General features: G+C 31.6%; 2 protein-coding genes and 1 long non-coding RNA gene across 6 annotated transcripts; 2 read left to right on the top strand and 1 right to left on the bottom strand.

Annotated features, from left to right (window-relative positions):
* The first annotated feature begins 288 nt into the window (after positions 1 to 288).
* LOC145932889 (uncharacterized) lies at positions 289 to 4,974 on the top strand. The gene is made up of 8 exons (XM_083032115.1): positions 289 to 310; positions 429 to 443; positions 1,329 to 2,468; positions 2,688 to 2,933; positions 3,564 to 3,748; positions 3,973 to 4,106; positions 4,305 to 4,522; positions 4,685 to 4,974. Exons 1-8 carry the CDS (start codon positions 289 to 291, stop codon positions 4,972 to 4,974), a joined length of 2,250 nt encoding a protein of 749 aa, XP_082888241.1.
* Positions 4,975 to 7,117: 2,143 nt separating this feature from the next.
* Positions 7,118 to 15,921, bottom strand: LOC145946177 (uncharacterized). Of its 3 annotated transcripts, XM_083055685.1 has the most exons (8): positions 15,746 to 15,921; positions 11,417 to 11,766; positions 10,895 to 11,320; positions 10,766 to 10,786; positions 9,965 to 10,188; positions 9,731 to 9,896; positions 9,434 to 9,527; positions 7,118 to 7,284 (listed from the first exon to the last, which is right to left on the bottom strand). In XM_083055685.1, exons 2-8 carry the CDS (start codon positions 11,754 to 11,756, stop codon positions 7,182 to 7,184), a joined length of 1,374 nt encoding a protein of 457 aa, XP_082911811.1. In that variant the 5' UTR covers positions 11,757 to 11,766; positions 15,746 to 15,921; the 3' UTR covers positions 7,118 to 7,181. The 3 variants fall into 3 exon arrangements, 2 of the variants coding, with proteins under 2 accessions (XP_082911811.1, XP_082911805.1); XM_083055679.1 differs by having other exon boundaries at positions 10,766 to 11,320; XR_014427016.1 differs by lacking the exon at positions 7,118 to 7,284 and having other exon boundaries at positions 9,442 to 9,527; positions 9,731 to 9,877; positions 10,766 to 11,320.
* Positions 15,922 to 18,279: 2,358 nt separating this feature from the next.
* Positions 18,280 to 19,725, top strand: LOC145932499 (uncharacterized). 2 transcript variants are annotated; one of them, XR_014424711.1, is made up of 4 exons: positions 18,280 to 18,547; positions 18,744 to 18,921; positions 19,175 to 19,393; positions 19,574 to 19,725. It is a non-coding gene; the product is annotated as an uncharacterized LOC145932499 (long non-coding RNA). The 2 variants fall into 2 exon arrangements; XR_014424710.1 differs by having other exon boundaries at positions 18,440 to 18,547; positions 19,194 to 19,393.
* Positions 19,726 to 20,442: the final 717 nt, after the last annotated feature.

Here is a 20,442-nt window from a genome sequence, read left to right as displayed (position 1 = left end):
GAAGTATTGATTACAAAATATATATTTTCAAGGATTTTGAACAGAAAATATAAACTTTATAAGTATCATAAAATATTTATTATTTTCACTATCTAAGTACGTTAATATTAATATTGATGTATTAATTAACAATATTAATTAATTGATAAATAAGTAACCTTAAAAAGACGATTAAATGACGTTATTTCTATGACGACAATATGTCGTCAAAAATATCACGTATATAATACGTCATTATTTAGTCGACTGACGTTATATGACGAGGAATGACCTTAAAATGACGTCATAATGACGATACCTTGCTACCTGGGTAAGTCCATATTCAGGAGGCTTCCAATTAGGCCACATTTGATTTATATTTTTTATCCATTTTATTTTTCTTTTTAATTTTGTTGGAAATCTTCTCATAGAATACCCTTTTTTATTAGTGTTAGCACATCCAGGTATGCAACAACCGGCCATTGTAAAATTATTACAATATTGTATTTTAAATGTGTATTTGTAAACGTGACGCCATACTGTTTTATTTCAATCTGTCTAGCTGTCCAGACTCCAGTTTGGAGTAGAGTCTCTATATACGTGACATCCACGCCATATTGTTGCATTTTAAAAGTCTGTCCAGACTCTTATATAGGGACTCTACGCGCCCGTACGCTGCGCTCGCCCCCGATCTTTATTGTGTTCTGTTCGTTAACCCGTACAACACGTGTTCGCCTCATTCCTGTTATTATTTGTTTATTTATTCTATTTTATCCGATAAGATATAAAATATGTGATCTTCGCTTACTGCTCTTATACTTCGGCATCCTAATCGATAAGATCATTATCGATTAGGATGCCGAAGTATAAGAGCAGTAAGCGAAGATCCTCGAAACATTCAGAAGAAGGGAAAGGTTATACAGACACCGTTCGCGCGCTCATTCCCGTGACAGAAAATCTCGAAAGTGTTCGCGACGTAGGAAAAGATCACACAGTGCTCTTTCTTCGGACAGAGGTGTGTCGTCGAGGGAGTCATCAGTTCGGGACACTTACTCTAGAGATAGCTGCACTCGGATTCTCGAGCAGGTCCGAAGTTGTCACTCATAACCTTCAAGGACATTTTTCAGAGGTTAGGTCGCCTAGGGCATCCGTTTCGCCCAGCGATGAAAATACGGCACCGTCCATGATACCGGCCATAAAGCCAACAGCAGAAAAACAGACGGTCGCACAAGCTGACCGGGGCTTGTATCAGGTATGTCCACTTGTCGACCCTCTTATTGGCTGTTTTCGTGGCAATGAGTGGACATAACCGACTGTTATATTCTTTCTGCTTTGGTTATTCTTTTCAGTAGTACTAGAACCCACCAATGGGGAGGTCAACCGTCCGCCGAGCCTGGGTACAGTATCCTTCGCCGATCCGCCCGTCGTTATAGTCCCGGATTCCCAGGATCCCGAGACCTTTTCAAACTCACAGGCCGTAGCCAGAGAATTGTTCGAAGGAGACCAATCACTTACTACTTCATCCGCCTGGAATCCTGTCATGTTAAACTCGATTCAAACTAAGGCTCGAGTTGGTCTGAGCGAGGACATACAATCCGGCCTGCTTTCCAAATACGAAGTAAAGGCAGACCTGGCGGCACTGGCCCCGCCTAAACTCAACAAGGAATTAGTCGTCGCCTTAGCTCCCTCAGTTATTAAACGTGACGAGTACCAGGCGCGGTCACAAGCTCAGGTGGGAGCTTGCCTTAATGCTTTCGGCTCAGGCATATCAATTTTATTAAAACCAGAAATCTTACACGAGCTCAACGACGAGGCGGGCTCCGCCTTGTTATTCCTCTCAGAGGGCATGCATTTACTCGCGGATCATCACTTTCGGCTCTCCTTTAATATTATTGGCAAAAATGCCGCGGAGGCAGCAACCATTGACGAATTCTTATTTGGTCAAAACTTTGCGGAGACCCTCAACGCAGCACAGGTATGTGAGAAGGCCGGACGTGATATGTCCAAGGCGGCATCTCTGATAGAAAAGAAGACCATGCAGCACATACGCCAGCAAATCCCTCAAAGACGTTCTCAGGCACCAACGCCTAAAACGCACGTCCCGGGAAACCGGAAGGCTCCTGCTCGTCCATCGACGGCTCGCAAGACAGGAGCCTACCAGGAGCCGTCACATTCGCTCTCGATCCCGGCCACGATATCATCGATAAGTGACGTAAATACCGCAGGTCGCCTCCATAAATTTGTGGCACAGTGGGCAGATATTACCGCCGACCGATCGATTTTGGAAGCTATACAGGGCTATCGCCTCCCTTTTATATCTTCACCCCCGCCAAGAGCCTCTCTGAAAGAGATGGAATTTTCGAGATCTACTAGGGAATTTTGTCAATCGGAAATAGAACGACTTTTGCACAAAGGAGCGATAGAACCGGTCGAACCCCGTGCGGATCAGTTTCTATCATCATTTTTTCTAGTTGACAAACCATCAGGTGGTAAATAACGCTTTATTCTAAACCTACGAGAGTTAAATACTTACCTTAAGCCGCCGCATTTTAAATTGAAGGACTGGCGTACGGTCATTCGCCTTATGTTACCGGGATCCCAGATGGCTACTCTAGATCTGAAGGATGCCTATTTGCTTGTCCCCATAGAAGAACAGCATAGAAAATATCTCCGTTTTCAATGGCGTAATATAACCTACGAATACACAGCGTTACCTTTTGGCTTGTCGATAGCTCCATATGTCTTTACGAAGGTCATGCGTCCTGTCGTCTCTTATTTTCGTCAAAAAGGTTTTCAATCGGTCATTTATTTGGACGACTTTCTTTTCCTCGGCTCATCCCCTGAAGAATGTCGAGCTAACGTAAACGCTTCCCTTAATCTACTTCTATCATTGGGCTTCAGGATAAACTATTCGAAATCACAATTACAACCATCGAATACTTGCAAATACTTAGGTTTTGTTTTTTATTCCAACGAGTAATCTATTTCAATTCCTCTGCACCGCCGAGAAAAATTGTTAAACTTAATATCGGACATGGCCCACAAGTCCAGATGTTCCATAAGAGAATTCGCTAGCATGATAGGATCGCTCATCTCAGTTTGCCCAACCGTTCAATATGGTCTCCTATATACTAAGAATTTTGAACGTGAAAAATTTCTAGCGCTGGTCAGGTGCAACGAAGACTTCTCAGCTTTCATGGAAATCCCCTCCTATCTTCAATCAGACTTCACGTGGTGGATTAATATTCTGTCGAATTCCGACCAGTCCAATCGAATCCGCTCTGGCAGATTTGTTCGAGAAATTTTTTCTGATGCGTCTTTGAACAGTTGGGGAGCGGCTTGCGGCGAGTCGCGCACACACGGCGGGTGGTAAGAGGAAGACAGTCTTTAAAGCCCTTCGCTGCTTCGCAGCCGACCTGCAGGACTGTGATGTCCTCCTTCGTATCGATAACACAACCGCGATAGCCTACATTAACAAGTTCGGATCTATTCAGTATCCTCATCTTTCAGAGATCTCAAGGCAGATTTGGCGCTGGTGTGAAGAACGTAATATCTTTGTTTTCGCATCGTAATATCATCTTTAGAAAACTATATTGCCGATGCCGAATCTCGCATCGCAGATCCCGATACCGAATGGTCCCTGTCGCACAGAGCTTTCCAGCGAGTGGTTAGAGCCTTTGGCCCATTTGATATAGATCTTTTTGCGTCCCTACTCAATGCCAAGTGCAGTATATACGTTTCATGGTTCCCAGACCCGGGCTCATTTACGGTAGACGCATTTACCCTCTCATGAAAAGAATTGAATTTTTACGCTTTTCCCCCCTTTATCCTGCTGCCTCGCGTATTAAGAAAAATAGTGGACGAGGGGGCAACGGGAACTCTTGTAGTTCCTTGGTGGCCCTCTCAGGCCTGGTTCCCCTTGTTCCAACGTCTGCTAATATCGGATCCGATAATTTTTTTGCCTAGTCAATCCTTGCTCTCTTCGCCTTTCAGGAACCACCATCCAACGTGGAGGTCGCTTTCCCTGGCTGTCGGGAGAGTATCAGCGAGGCGTTTAAAGACCGCCTAATACCACCTCCAGCCATTCCTACAATGCTGGCTTCGTTGTCTGAGTCGACTATTAAGCAGTATGCTCGCCCTCTTCGCCTTTGGTGGAGTTTCTGTCAACGCAGACGGTTACCCCTTTTTTCTCCGTCAGTTCCTCAAACACTATAGTTTCTAGCACAGGAACTAGAATCTACTTCATCGTATTTATCTCTAAACACGATGAGATCGGCAATATCGCTAATCTCTGAAAACAAAATAGGACAGCATCCCGCGGTCAGACGCTTCTGCAGGGGCGTGGCAGCACTCAAACCACTGCACCCGAGATGTGATTGGGTCTGGGATCCGGCGCCCGTAATCGCGAAGTTAGCTCTCATTTACCCGTACGACTCGTACCCTCTAAATGCCATCGCCAGGAAAATGGTTCTTCTTCTCGCCCTTGCAACGGGTCAGCGTGCTCAGACGCTCGCGTCCCTGAGAATATCGCAGACAGTCATAGGTGAGAAATTAATTATGCGAGTCCCTGACCGTATTAAAACCACAGCTCCAGGCCGTACCCATCGTTCTTTCTATTTTTCCCGGTTTAAAGATCACAAGGAACTTTGTATTGTTAGTATAGCAGAATATTATATAGATAAAACGAAAGACCTGCGGCCTTCAGGATGCGATTCCCTCTTTATTTCTTGTATCAAGCCTTATAAAGTAGTTACAGCGCAAACCGTGAGCCGTTGCATTCGTCAGGGGTTAGAGCAATGCGGTATAGATACTACTAAGTTTACAGCGCATAGTACCCGACACGCATCAACTTCATGTGCCGCGAAGAAAAGAGTTGCGCTTGACCTAATTAAGCGTGCGGCAGGTTGGACCGGTGAATCCCGCGTCTTTACGAATTTCTATAACAGGCCTATCATTAACCCAGAGGAATTTAGTAACGCGATTCTGCTACCATAAAAAAAAAGAGAAAGAAAAGATGAATTTTCTTATAGTTATTATGACGGCGTTTTTTCTGCGCCACGTTAAATTTTTATTTATCACATACTTTATGTTAACAACTTTGTAAAAAATGTATGTTATTTTCTTTTCATATTATATGATTCTCCGTAGCAAATCGCATCTATGAACAACTACATAGTTTTTCCATCCGGACAAGAAAATCGGGCATAATTATTAGATTGAACGAACTAACCTGTGAAGTTCGATCCTAATTATGCCCTTTGTCTCGTCCGGATGGACGCCCACCATTCTTTTTCTCTTCTTTCCCTCCCTATAACATAGCGATTTGCTTCTTAATCTTTTGAACTTATGAAGATCGGGGGCACGCGCAGCGCCCTCTTTTCGCTTTAAACGAGGCTTTGAATTCTGTTGTCGTGGAGCGTGCAGGAGCACGACTACATAGTTTTTCCATCCGGACGAGACAAAGGGCATAATTAGGATCGAACTTTACAGGTAAATTCGTTCAATCTAATAATTTTATGCAACTTTATGTTCGATACTCATTGGTCCAGACAGTCTTATGTTATGCATATGCAGCTATGTCAATTTGTGTGTGATGGCTCTAATACGTCGAGTTTATGTGTGTAAGTGTGCGGGCGTGTGTAATTTACAAATTTTTATTTTTGAATGTTACTTTTTCTCATTATCGATTATAATGATATTTTATCGTCAAATTACAAAACTGTTGGTAAATGAATAACTAATATATTTTCGTCAATTACACCTAATGCAAAATAATCGTGTTGACACACATGTTTTATGATGAAATTATGAAAGTGAACCAATTGCAAAGTAATGCGTCTAGTAGATTTAATTATATCAAAAACAGTAATACAAACGCGTAGTCCATCTAGTTTCGTAATTATTGAAAATGTTTATGTAGAAAAACAATCAAATGATAAAAAACACTAATTTATATTATTTATAAATATAAATTATAATTATTAAGTATCAAGATAAATTTTATTTATTTCTTGCTGCGTAAAATTTGCTACATTTATCATTTATTAATACAAATAATACATTTCGGAATTAAATAATATGCTTTGAAATTAATTAATATTATATTTTAACGATACGTTTGCAGTCACGTTTGTCGGCAAATCTATATTGCAGTGCTGCTTCTAATAATTAAAAGTACCAGACGTTGATCGAATATTTTCAAACAAATTATCAAATTATTTATTGCATTAATTACATTGAGACAATATTTGTCGTAATATTTGGTTTAAACACTTGACAATTTAGAATTGCACATGCATTAAAAAGATATTTAACAAAAATTATTGTTTCCTTGTAAAGAATTTTATATGATATAAAGGTCTAATACAATTTGATATTTCTCCTCTATTTTTTATTACTTTTATATTTTTCCGCGTAAATATTGTAAATATAAATATTTTAAATTTGTTATTTTAAATGCAAAAGAGTGTGACATATATAATTAACAAATTTTAAAAAAAAGTTGAATTGACGCAGACTAGTTTGAGGTTATGTGTAAGATACTTGCATAATGAATTTTTAATGTAAAAGCAATGTTAAAATATTGTGTAAACGCATCCCATACAGCACCGAATAATTGCAGAAACATTGCATAGATGTAACATTGAAACATTGTAATATTGCATGGAAGTTGCGAAATGTTTCTGCAATGTTACTGCAAGATTGCAGCAACAGTAACCCAAGTAGCAGACAAATATTTCTAAAATGTTTTTAGAAAACATTAAAAAAATATTTTTTAAAACATTGTAAAAAACATTTAAATAATGGGTTAAGTCCCCTTTTATTCATTAAAAAAACATTAATTTTAACATTTGAAGAATGTTTTTTAAATATTTGAGAAATTATTAATTATTAATTTAAAAAATATTTGTTTTATATTTTAAAAAATGTTATTAAATATTTAAGAAATAATTAATTATTTATTTAAAAAAATATTTGTTTTATATTTAAAAAAATGTTTTTTAAATGTTTGAGATATAAGTATTTTTTATTAAAAAATTATTTATTTTATATTTGAAAATAGGTTTTTTTAATAATAAAAACATTTAATGTTAAAAAATGTATTTTTAATATTTAAAAAAATTAAATCTTACATAGGTATACGTACATATATATATATATATTTTGTTTATATTATATTTTGTTTATATTTTATGTTTATATTATATGTTTTGTTCTGCATCGTTCTCATTATTGTGTTCCTCATCGATTTCGTCTTGGCTGTCAGAACTTAAGTCATCCACATTAGACTCATTCTTGTTTGGTCTGTTAATGTTAAAAATATATCAATATTAATAAACGTTAATACAGTATAATGTAATTACTTTTATAAATTTTTAATTTATATATACGCATGCCGTAGCCGAATTTTTTACAAAAATTTTATATAACAAAATCTCTATATATAAGTGCCGTCTGTCTGTCTGTTTGACCGCGAACTACTTCCACATTTATGGACCGATTTTCTCGAAATTGGTACCAAAGTGTTGCAAATTTTTCGGGGATTGCTACTAATGTGGTTTTTTTTAAGTTTCTACCCACCCACGCACACCCACCCACGCATTCACGCATTTATTGACCGATTTTCACGAAATTGGTACCAAAATTTCGCAAATTTTTCGTAGATGACGACGATGTGTTTTTTTTAGTTTTATACCCCCACCCACGGACCCACCCACGTATATTCACATATTCATTGACAGATTTTCACGAAATTGGTACTATAATTTTGCAAATTTTTCGGGGATCGTTAATTTGTGGTTTTTTAAAGGTTTTTTTAAGTTTACACCCACCCACGCACACCCACCCACGCATTCACGCATTTATTGACCGATTTTCTCGGAATTGGTACCAAAATTTCGCAAATTTTTCGGGGATGGCTACTATGTTGTTTTTTTTAACTTTTGCCCACTCACGCACCCACCCACATATTCGTATATTCATTGACAGATTTTTATATAATCTATATATAAAGTACGTTTGTGGTTTTTCCCCACTCATCCACCCACGCAGCAATTCATTAATTCATATATTTGTTGACCGATTTTCTCGAAATTGGTGTATTCACATGTTCATTGACAGATTTTTATATAATCTATATATATATATATATATATATATATATATATATATATAAAAGTACCTTTGTGGTGTTTTTTTAAGTTTTATATCCCCACTCATCCATCCACGCAGCAATCCATCAATTCATATATTTGTTGACCGATTTTATCAAAATAGATATTAAATTTTTTTAAAATTTTTGGGGCTGACTACTTTTTTTTAAATTTTTATACTACGATCAACCCACCCACGCATCTACCCACGCATTCAAAAATATATTTACTGATTTTATAGAAATTGTTAAGAAAATTTTCCAATTTTTTCGAGGATGGCTACTAAAGTGTAAAAATTAAGATTGATGAATTTAGCAATCAAGGACATCTAATTGAAGGAAGTGAAAAATGTTTTACAAAAAATGTAATATACAGAGAAATTTTGTAAATTGAAGAATTATGAAATTGTATGAGAGCTAATAATAGCGGGTTAGCGGTGGGTACATTAGACGTAATCAAAAAATATTTGAGTAAGAAAAAAAATGGGTATAATAATTAAATAATAAAAAAAAATTAAAATTTGTATGTATATATATTTACTAAACTAATGTTTCAGATTTAAAACATATTAAATTGTGTGGAAATTAAAATAACAAAAAAAATTAATATAAGCAAACAAAATTTTAATTATAAATATTTAAGTTTATGCAAAACAAGACGCAAAATACAATATCAGGGAGTGAAAAAAAAATAATAGTAGTCATCTTCGAAAAATTTGCAACATTTGATATAAATTTCGTGAAAATCGGTCCAAAAATATGGAAGTAGTTCGCGGTAAAACAGACAGAACAATTAATCTTTTGTGTTAAATCAGGTTTTATAAAGGCTTTATGAGAACCGCGCGAAGCGCGGTCCGAATTATAAAAGCTTTGAGGACCGCGCGAAGCGTGGTCCGAAACGCTAGTATATATGATAATTAAGAAATATTTTTATCGGCTCTCAATATTAATAAATAAATATGATGTTTTTTAAAGTCGGCCAATAGAGCCAAGCGCGAAAATTAATTTTAATTTTTCGGAACTGTGTCTCTTGGTTTGAGATTACTGAGTTCCATTGATTAATTAATCTCGAACTTACAACGGAAAAATAGGAGAGAAAAATATTGGTCCGAAAAGTCGCTTCGTTGAAGCCTATTTTTTTCGCCTATTTTTCCGTTGTAAGTTTGAGGTTAATTAATCAATGGAATTCAGTAATCTCAAACCAAGAGATACAGTTCCGAAAAATTAAAATTAATTTTCGCGCTTGGCTCTATTGGCCGACTTTAAAAAACATCATATTTATTTATATATGATAATATCTACTTTTTTATGCGAAAGGTGGCCTGAGCCAGCCAGGGTCCCGCTTTTCTTCCAAATGTAACTTCATTTATTGTTGGGATTTCTTTAGCTACTGCTTCTATACAAAAGAATAAATAAAAACATACATAAGCACACAATTACATCTATGAATAAATTCAAAAAGAACTCAGATTTATAAAATTGATTTTAATTTAGCTTTTTTCTCTGAAACTCAAGTTGACTTAAATTATTTACCATCCATATATAGGCAGAATTATACTTAATTATTATAATAAATTTAATTGTGAAATAATATCTTACCGATCATTATTTTGGTAATTCGACGTCCTGACAATTTAAGTTTGTTGCCTCGTTGACCTTTCCAATTAAAAAAACTTGCTAACTTATCGTCTAGAACCATTCGAAGTACGGAATTTATTTTTTTTTGAATTGATTCTCCCATAATTCCTAAACGTAGAACATCAACCTATAAATTGTATAATATTATAGTTTATGTAAATTTTTTTTAATTTAAAAAAAGCAAGAATATTTTACCACTTTCAAATAAAAAGTTTCATCTTTCTTTAGTTTACGCTCTATTTTCTTTAAATCATCCAGACTTGCTATTGGAAATTCGTCCAAAACTGATGATGTGATAATAGGATTTTCAGTTTTGGAAGAATTTTCAATAGCAGGTGTGACTATTCTCTGTGTTTCCAAAAAACTTTCAATATTCTTGTCCGTCTTGCGCAAAATCAATTTACTTGATAATATTTCAGCTGAAAATGATAAAAAACAGAATGTTGTTATTTATGTCTTAAATATAAATTAAATGTAGATTTAATTGTATAACATCTTCAGCATTAATTCTATTGGTTGTGTGTGTGTGTGTGTGTGTGCGTGCGTGCGTGTGTGTGTGTGTGTGAGCTGAATTTGTTATAACGGTATATTAAAACATTTGCTTTAATAATAATAATTTCATTGTTATAATATTAACGATTCTCTTATAGGACCTATTTTTAAAATTATAATATTTAATAGTATTAAAATAGGATTTAAAATATTAACGTTTGTCAATTTTGAGTAATTGTTAAAAGAAGCTATAATTATAACAAACATTAAAAACGTCGATTTTTATATATTTAATTCATCTTCTAGAGTTTTACATTTGATTCTAATTTGTTTATTAACAATATTGTAAAGAAAATAAATTTTGGTTGCAATATATTAAATTTTGATCTGCATTAAGAGTAACTTTTTTAAATTGGAGATATATTTTAATGAGTATAATAATATATTATAACAAAAATAATAAAATCTTACATAATATATATGTAAATGATATTTTCAACATACCATGGAGATAACAAATTGCATCTGCAAGAGATTCTAATGTGACTTCTCCTTCTGACTGTGAGTTGTAAGCACATTTATGATTTATCTTGGAATCTATTTTACATCCACTTAAACAATTTTTTTCATTACTTTCTGAAGCAATTGTAGACGTTGATTTTGGCATTTCCGTCAAAAGATGAGAACTCTCTTGTAAAGGTATTCTCTTACATTCTTTATAACTTTTATGTGTGTACTTTTTTATTTCATGAGGAACACTTTTCGAACACCGTTGTTCATTAATACAAGATAATGTTTGACGTTTGACTTTTTCATTCATTATATCAGGTAATGGCTGACGTGCGGATTTGCTTATTACATTTGTTAATTTTGGAATGGGTGGTAACGTTTGCACCTTATATCTTTTCTCTATCATATTTTCTTTATCAGATTCCTCAAAATATTTAATTGGTCTTTTTAATCGTTTTCCCTTCCCTTTTTCTTCAATATCTGAGTATAATGTGGCATTAGGATTCTTGTTTATTTTTACTAACATTTTCATCCTCTGATTATAGTTTTCTGAAAAAAATCATGAATTTCAGTTATAATATCAAGAATAAAATATTAGAAGAAAAATTATATACAAAAAATTATCTCGCGCGTTATAAAATTTACCTATATTTTCTTCTATCTTTTTGATGGAAAAACAATTCCACTTAAAATCAGGTTTTGCGCAATGTTTTGCTAATTTACATATTATTGCACGACTTTCATGCATAGGATAGAAACATGATGTTCCTCTCGTAATCCACGAAGATGGAATAAGGTCGTGGAAACCTTCATCAATTTCTTCTTCGATATCAGTTTCAAAATAAACTATAGACCACTCTGCCTCATCATCACTACTATTCTCAGTATGCTTTCTTGCGGTATGGATTAATTTTTCATTAATAATAATATTATCGTTTGCAATATCTACATTTTCTTTCGTAATTGTTTCCTCCGAATTGTCCATTGTAATTGCCCTAAAGATATAAAGACCATATATAATCCATTGTAATTGCCCTAAAGACATAAAAACCATATATAATGTATAATTACATATAAATTACATTAATTATTGAACACATAACATTCTGAACAGTATTTTGTAATAATATTAACATATGTATTATGTAATGGGAAAAGTTAAACATAATTATTTATATAAGGAGTCATTTATAAGTACAAATTATAAGTATAAAAATTGTTATATACCAGATGCCCTGTTATAAACACCCATATAATAACATGCATGTTTTAAAAACATCTGAAAGACGTCTAAAAGATATCATTTTTTCAGATTTCTTTTAGACGATTTTCATAGATATATTTAAATCATATGCGTGTGTTGTTTGGATACTTATGCAGTACTGACAAATTATTGATATACATCATTGAGTTTAGCAAAAAGTAATATCAATAAAACACATAAAACAATTCACTGATCATATTCCAATTTTATGCAACAGTAACTAAAACATATAGACAAAATTTACTGATTTATATTAGATAAAGTGCTTCCAAATGGAACACCATATTTAATTAATAACATGAATTTAATTAATTACATCAATTTTAATACAACTAAAAATTTATGTAATTAATGCAATTAAAAATCATCCATTTAAAGGTTATTAAAAGTTATAATTTAAATATAGAATATAATTTTTAATATTTGTTGATTTGTAAATAACAAAAATGACATGTAAAATTTAAATAAATTTAGAAATTAAATTTATAAAACATATATTTACTTTATAAAAATTTCATAAATATATTATATGCGCAGCAATTTTCCTCAATCAATTATATTTAAAAAGAATATCAAAATATGGCTTAATACAATTAAGTAACTAATATTTCTTATTTTATAAATTTCTTTTTTTAAATTTTATAATTTTCTCTAAATTTTCTAAAGCTTTTTAATTTGTTCATATTTTAATAATCTTATTATAAACAAATGAAGATTACACAACTTGTAGATAATGAATCTCTTATAACGAATTTTTACCTGAGGTTTTTTTATTGCATGCAACGATGAAACGGAAGCATATATAACGAAATACCAGATAAAGTGAAAAGAATAGAGAAAAAAGAAAAGATAAGAAAAGAAAATAAAGAAAAGTAAAGAACGAAATAAGATATATATATATATATAATAAAAGATATATGAAGATCTATAATATACATGTTGATTAATTAAAACGTGTCACAGTGTAAAATAGACGAAACAACATTGCCATTTTTGTATGGCAATTGTACATATTTTGTGGTAATTTGTGACAATGGCCACTTCTTGAGATTAGACAATTTGCTAACTTTAAATACCCCTACGCAGGAACTCTCCGAAGGTATAGTATAAAAATCACATTTGTCAATAAATTCTCTACTAATAACAACTGGAAGCTGCAAATGCTTACAAAAAGCTATATTCTCAATTTGAATAATTGTTCCGGCTGTAGTACCACAGCAATTATTGGGACTTTGGTTTATTATTTTGAATTTTGCAAGAGCAATACCACGATACTGACGCGTACAACCTGATAATACTGGACCGGTACAATGAGGGCTAAAGAACTTTGGAAATTGACTCTCTTGGTCTGTTGAATAATTAAACTCAAATGACATTAATTCTCCAACTCGTCGTCCGATTTGTTCAAGTGGCTTACTCCTCTGACTTTTCTTTTGATATTCTGCATATAATTTTCAAAGGGAAATGCAGATATCGTATGCAAGGAGAAATCATCTAATTTGTCGACAAAATAATCAGTATCATCAACTATATGAATGTTGTTATGGAAATTATGGGTAATAAAATTTTGATTGTACAATATTGCAGTCGATTGAACAAAATGTTTTAAAAGAGCTTTGGCAAATTGACGAAGTTCTTGTTTTTTACAAAGATTTGGATTTAATAAAATTCTCATTGCAAAATGAAATTCCAAAAAATGAATATATTTTTCATCGCTTAGAACATTTTTCAGAACAATATGCCCTATATACAGAAAAAATAATCTAAATTCCGTTGCTTTCCACCGTAAAACAATGTATAGCTCTCTAGGTTTTCTTGCAAACTCTCTAGGAATATAGCATTGAAATTGAACAAGAAGATTTGATACCAATTCAATTTGAGCAGCCGAAAATCTATGAGGAATTGCTCCTTTGCACCACATATTCATTATCATTGAACGCATAACGCCAAGACATTCCAGATGCATATAATCAAGAACAAAATGATGTACAAAATCTAACCCTGCAATATTAGTAAGAGGAGTATCTCTACGACGAAACATCGGATCTCTCCATTGTAGAAAATCCTCACAAGTGCGAGCAGGACTCTCTAAATCAATAAAGATTCGTCGATTGTCTGATGTAACACCGCGAACAGTGCACCTAGTGCAGGAATAAAAACCAGTATGCGATACTATTCCCATTACCAAACTTTTTGCTGGGACATCGCAAACAAAATATACACCATCTAACTGTGCAATGTGATTCTCAAAATGAAGGCCATTCTCATGCAGACTGATAATTTCTGAAATAAAATCTTTAAAATAATCTTCTAAATTTGTAGGTTTTTCTTGACCGTAATATATTCCTATAGGAAACACTTTGTTACGTAATTCTGGAATGGATACTACAGTGCATAATATAGGATACACTTGATCAGACGAGCTTTTGAACAGAGATAATCCATCAATATTTATTAATAACTTAAAAGAATCAATGGTTTTCAAATTCTTAGGAATAATTTTTAATAATTGTTTTTGTAATCCAATGTGAATATAATAGCCAGAATCAACAACTTTTTTAATTAATTTTACTTCTGTTTTCAATAATGTTCGTGCATCGACAGGGAATGTGGATTCTGATTCATCGGCAAAACATTCGTGATTCTCTTTTAAACCGTGAAGTAAATCTGAAATAGCTTTGTGAGTTATATTATGCTTTAAAGCCCAACCGTGAAGAAATTTTAGTATTTTTTAATTGTTGTTAGACTGAGAACTGCTCGAATTAGATGGTGAATGTGGAAGATTTTCAGAGTCGTCATCTAAAGTATTATCTTGTCTACAATTTTCATTATCCCAATATTCAAAATCAGAGTATTCAGAGCATTGAGAGTGTTCAAAGCATTCAGAGTCTTCAGTCTTCAGAGCATTCAGAGTGTTCAGAGCATTCACAATTATCAAAATATTCAGAATGATGAATAAGTTCGGAAGACTGAGAAAGTTCAGAATGATGAGAATGATGAGAAGGTTCAAAATCATTAGAAAGTCTGAATTCTTCTTGAAGAGAAAGAAAATCTGGTATTTCGGAACTATTACTTGTAAGCAATGAAATATGTGATTGCGGAATATGCTCATCAAATTCCATTGAAGAATCAGTTGAATTTGATTCTACATTCTCAGCATTCTTCAGATTCCGTATTTTGGCTCTCTTGGAAAGCTTATAAAAAGGTATATCTTTTGGCATATTCTTGAAAAAACTAGAAATATATTTAATAAATATAAGGTTTGTTATTTTAATCTCCTTAAGCAAATATACTCCTAAATATCATAAAAATTAAACCATAAAATTAAATCATAAAATTAAACCATAAAATTAAACATCTATTTGAATATACAAGATATTTACGAAATACTTGAACAAATAGCACACTGCATTTATAATTTATAATTATATATTTATAATTTATGCATTTATAATTTAATACTTTGTATACAAAGTAGCATGAAAAATTGCATCATATACCGTTACAGTAATTTAGTGTATTCTCTAATAAACAGACTCTATGTCGTAAATACTCTATACATAAATAGAAAATATATGTAAAAAATTGTTAAAAGAAAAAATTTGTAGATAAATAAAAAATTAATAAGCTATACGTATAATTTAAATAGGTTACAAAAAAATCACATAATCTGCTGTTAACTTACTTTTAACCGAATACCGATGTCTTACCTTTTACTTAAGCAGTGGTGTCTTGATATTGAGAGATATTTTAAATGTAAATATATACACGTGTGTATATCTGTGATTTCCCGTATATGTATATATTCCGTTCTCTTATTCTTTCTTTGCCCAACACACGTGGCGAACGAGGTTCTGATGAGTGGCCACACACAACCGACAAACGACAAACTATAAAATTAAATCGATTTAAAAATACATATTTACGAAATACTTGAACAAATAGCACGCTGCATTTATAATTTATAATTATATATTTATAATTTATTAATTTGCATACAAGGTAGCACGAAAAATTGTATCATATGCCGTTACAGTAATTTATTGTATACTCTAATAAATAGACTCTATGTCGTAAATGCTCTATAAATAAATAGAAAATATATGTAAAAATTGTTGAAAGAAAAAATTTGTAGATAAATCAAAAATACATAACCTATACGCGTATAATCTAAATAGGTTACAAAAAATCACATAATCTGCTATTAATTTACTTTTAACCGAATACCGATGACTTATCTTTTACTTAAGCAGTGGTGTCTTATTGATATTGATATTTTGTAAATATATAAACGTGTGTATCTATGATTTTACGCATATATTCCGTTCTCTTCTTTCTATGCCCGACACACGTGGCCAACAAGGTTCTGATGAGTAGCCAACCGACAAACGACAAACGACAAAAGACAAAAGACTTCATCGTAGTAGTTATAGCTTTGTCACTAAAGTTAGGTTTCTGTGTACGCCACGGAGGTAAAGGAGGGAACATTAGGCTGCGGGGGTGAAGCACTGGTGGGGAGGGGGATTTGATCGTCGGCCATGTTTTTATGGGCCACTCGTGCTGCTATCTATCAATATTTAGTTGTATTATTTGCGTAATGTTGATAATGCAGAGAAATTTATTATATAAGAACATACAATATAATAAAAGAAACAAATAAATATAAGAAACAAATATAAGAAATAATATGTACATATATAATTTACTGTCCTTTAAATAATATTAACTTATTGAAAAGATGCCTTTGACTAACACCGCCAGTATTTGTTTGCTTTGCAATATAAAAATAACGAATATTAATATATTTAATAATAATGCTTTTTGTTAATTGCGTTTTGTGACATGTTAAAAAACCTTGATCGTTACAATGATCTTTCAAATCTTTAAATATAATTTGTCTATGTAAATTTAAAAGCACACTTTGAGTTATATTATGCAAAGTATACTTTGAGTTAAGTATAACATTAGGTTTTTCTTTCATAATAAATTTTATAATTTTTTCAGTTTCGAAACATATTTTTATAACGCTTAAAGATGGATATATTAAACTGCCACGATCTTTAATTTCTATTAATTTTCCTGTTTTTGTATTATTAATCAAGGCATTTGTACATAGGTCACACATAATACTTTTATTTAAACGCCGAACAATAAATCCAGAGATATAAGTTATAACTTCCTTAGCATATTCAGTTAAATAAGTAGTATGTGATAAAGCTATAACATATGGATGATCATGATCCAAAGCAAAATTATTTATATAGTTTTCATTATTAATTTCATAATCGTCTATCATACGCGCAATTGTGGAAGTTCTATTTATTATTTCGTCTGGTTTAAAGGCAGAAGTTGCATTTAATATAGGTATATAATCCAGAGATATACAATTTCCCGTTGTGGCACCTTTAATTTCTGCTCTAATCAATAATCTTTTAAATGCTGCTTTAAATTGGGTAACAGTAGGATTATTATTTTGACGTCCAAAAGCTCGAATGCAGCCAAGGAATATTTCCAGATGATCTTGACTGATTTGATACAAAGGTATGTATGATACAATTTGTTCCTTTTGGCATATATCTTGATATAACATTTTTAAACTTTCGATATTAATTAGAAAACCGAGAAATCCCATTTTATGATTAGAATGTATTAACAATTGTCCATTTTCAAGTCTTAAATTCGAGAAATATTCTTTGCATTCATCTAGTTTGCTAAAAGTCAGTTCGTAATTATCCGGATTTATTGGACGTTTATAAAATTTTTGTCGCAAATTTCGAGAATTAAATATATCAAATAAATCATTGATCATCTGCAGAAATTTCTCTGTTGCTTCAGATTGTGCAAATTTATCTATATTCAACACACTTCTGCATGTTTTTAGTGCACTCGCAACAGATAAACTAAATATTTGGGCTGTTAAGCGAACATTCATCTTTTTTCTGTGATATTCTATATGTCCGATTCGTAATTTGTTACCCATATGTAAGCCTTCGTTTTCTTGTATTTCATGCAGAGATACGATATATTTCCATAATATATTTTCGTTATTCCTATTTATAATTCTTTTTTTATCTCCAAAAGTGTTCCGTATCAATTTTAACATCCCACACAGCACATGATATCGTACGAATATTCTATATTCATTCTGTTAATGTACGTACTGTACGTAATATACTGAGAACATCTCTATAATATCTTGTGTAGTATATTATTTTTCGTATATTCTCAGGATATTATCAGAACATCTTGTGTAGTATATTATTTTTCGTATATTCTCGTATATTCTCAGAATGTACTTTTAATATCTCTTATAGTATATTATTTTTCGTATATTCTCATAATATACTATTGAATTACGCGCATTTTTACTTATGAGCGGATATGTATGCCATTTTGGATACGTAATTTCCGCTATTGCCGTCATTTGTCTTTTCCTTGTTCTTCTTCACTGACCACGTGCAAGTGCTATGTGCAATCTGGTGCAATTATATTACGATTGTGATTAATCGCAGGTAATCCTTTTTATTTTCAAATAAATTAAATGTAAAAAGGGTATTTTATAAAAGCTATTCAATGATTTATTAATACTTCATAATTATAAACACACAAATTAACCTCATTAATGCAAATTATAACCTCACAATCGAATATTATAATGTCAATCAAAAATATGTATTTTTATGTGAAATTGTTATTATTATGTTACAGCATTTGCACAAAAAAGGACGTCATTATCAATTGTCGTTTATTATATCAATTATCATTTTGTGATCTCTGCAGAATCTTTCTAAAGAAAAAGTGTTCTCCGCATACACATATATACATATGTATATAGATGAGATGTAAATGTGAAAAATAAAAGTGAAACTCTGGATTCAAAAATCAAGTGAGTTTTATAACATATTTTAATTATATAGTGTGTACGATTAAGTAAGCTAATTGTTACTGCAATTAACTTTTAAAACGATCTTAAAAGACTAATGTATGCCAATACTCTATATTTGTATATTACACATTGATAATGAATGAAAGATATTGCATACATATAAAATAATATGTTAACTAGGCTTTTAAAACCGTTTTAAAAGTTAATTGCAGTAACAACTAATATATATTAATATATGTATTCTTATATGAAGTTCTCATTATATGTTACAGCGTTATTTGCACAAAAAAAGGATGTCATTATCAATTGTCGTTTATTATATCAATTATCACTTTGTGATCTCTGCAGAATCTTTCTAAAGAAAAAGTATTTCGCATATACACACATATATATATATATATATATATATATATATATATATAGATGGGATATGTAAAAAATAAAAATGAAACTCTGGATTCGCAAAAATCAAGTGAGTTTTATAACATATTTTAATTATATAGTGTGCGATTAAGTAAGAGCTAAGTTATTACTGCAATTAATTTTTAAAATGATTTTAAAAGTTAATTTCAGTAACAACATATAGCTTATTAAATATATGTTAGATATTATTAAATGTATTCTTATGTGAAATTATTATTATATGTTACAGCGTTTGCACAGAAAGAACATTATTATCAACTTTGTGATCTAATACTTTCTGTGAAATAAGAAAAATTATATACATATATATAATAATAAATAATAATAAGTAAAATGTTTATATAAAAAAATATAAAAGTGCAATTATACGTTCAAATAATATATGTGCAATTATAACATATATTTAAGAAATTTGAATAAAAAGATTTTATGTGTGAACAAAATGTTAATATTTTACACAAATTTTTTTTATTTATAGTAAAATTTATAGTTAAATTTATAGTATAAATATAAATGGATTATATATATATGTACCGTAAACACTCGAAATCTGTTTCTCCGTATACTTAGTAGTCAAAATTTGCATATTTTTACTAGTAAGTATATGAAAAAACAAATATGGGGTGTTTACGGTAACATATATCATTTATATTTATATATAAAATATAGAAAATATAAGTTAATCTATAGAATGTCTTGAGTATATTATTAGTACATTATTAGTACATATATGTATATACCAATGTCATACTCAAGACATTCTATAGATATACTTATTATATACTAAAAGATATTTTCAGTATGTACTAAGAAGCAGGAAAAATCGGACATAGTAGCATTCTTAGTACATACTCAGTATATCGCAATATGTATTTCAAATGTTCCTAGAACATACGCAATATACTTTTGTGATATTCTCAGAACATTCTCGGAATTTACATGTGCTGTGTGGGATGTGACACGGATCAAGGAATACATATATTTTTGTTTTGGATATAGGATATTCAAACCATGTCTGTAAATTATTAGGATTTAAGTTACATTGTAAAAGACGTATCATACTTAAATTACATGCTGCACCATCACACGTTAAAGTTT

The sequence above is a fragment of the Prenolepis imparis genome, unplaced genomic scaffold (genome assembly GCF_030444845.1).
Source record: "Prenolepis imparis isolate NDT839.2.m4 unplaced genomic scaffold, iyPreImpa1.0 SCAF_2, whole genome shotgun sequence".
NCBI classification, from domain to species: Eukaryota; Metazoa; Arthropoda; class Insecta; order Hymenoptera; family Formicidae; genus Prenolepis; species Prenolepis imparis.
The sequence above is the reverse complement of the archived record's forward strand: the minus strand, read 5'-3'. Positions and strand labels throughout refer to the sequence as shown.

Coding starts and splice junctions, on each gene's coding strand:
- LOC145932889 (XM_083032115.1), top strand. CDS start 289: ATGACGATACCTTGCTACCTGG. Junction 4,107..4,304: donor TCTGAGTCGACTATTAAGCA/GTATGCTCGCCC, acceptor TCCCGCGGTCAG/ACGCTTCTGCAGGGGCGTGG. Junction 4,523..4,684: donor AATATCGCAGACAGTCATAG/GTGAGAAATTAA, acceptor TGCGGCCTTCAG/GATGCGATTCCCTCTTTATT.
- LOC145946177 (XM_083055679.1), bottom strand. CDS start 11,756: ATGGACAATTCGGAGGAAACAATTACGAAAGAAAATGTAGATATTGCA. Junction 10,189..10,765: donor TGCAATTTGTTATCTCCATG/GTATGTTGAAAA, acceptor TATCATTTTCAG/CTGAAATATTATCAAGTAAA. Junction 9,897..9,964: donor AAACTTTTTATTTGAAAGTG/GTAAAATATTCT, acceptor TACAATTTATAG/GTTGATGTTCTACGTTTAGG.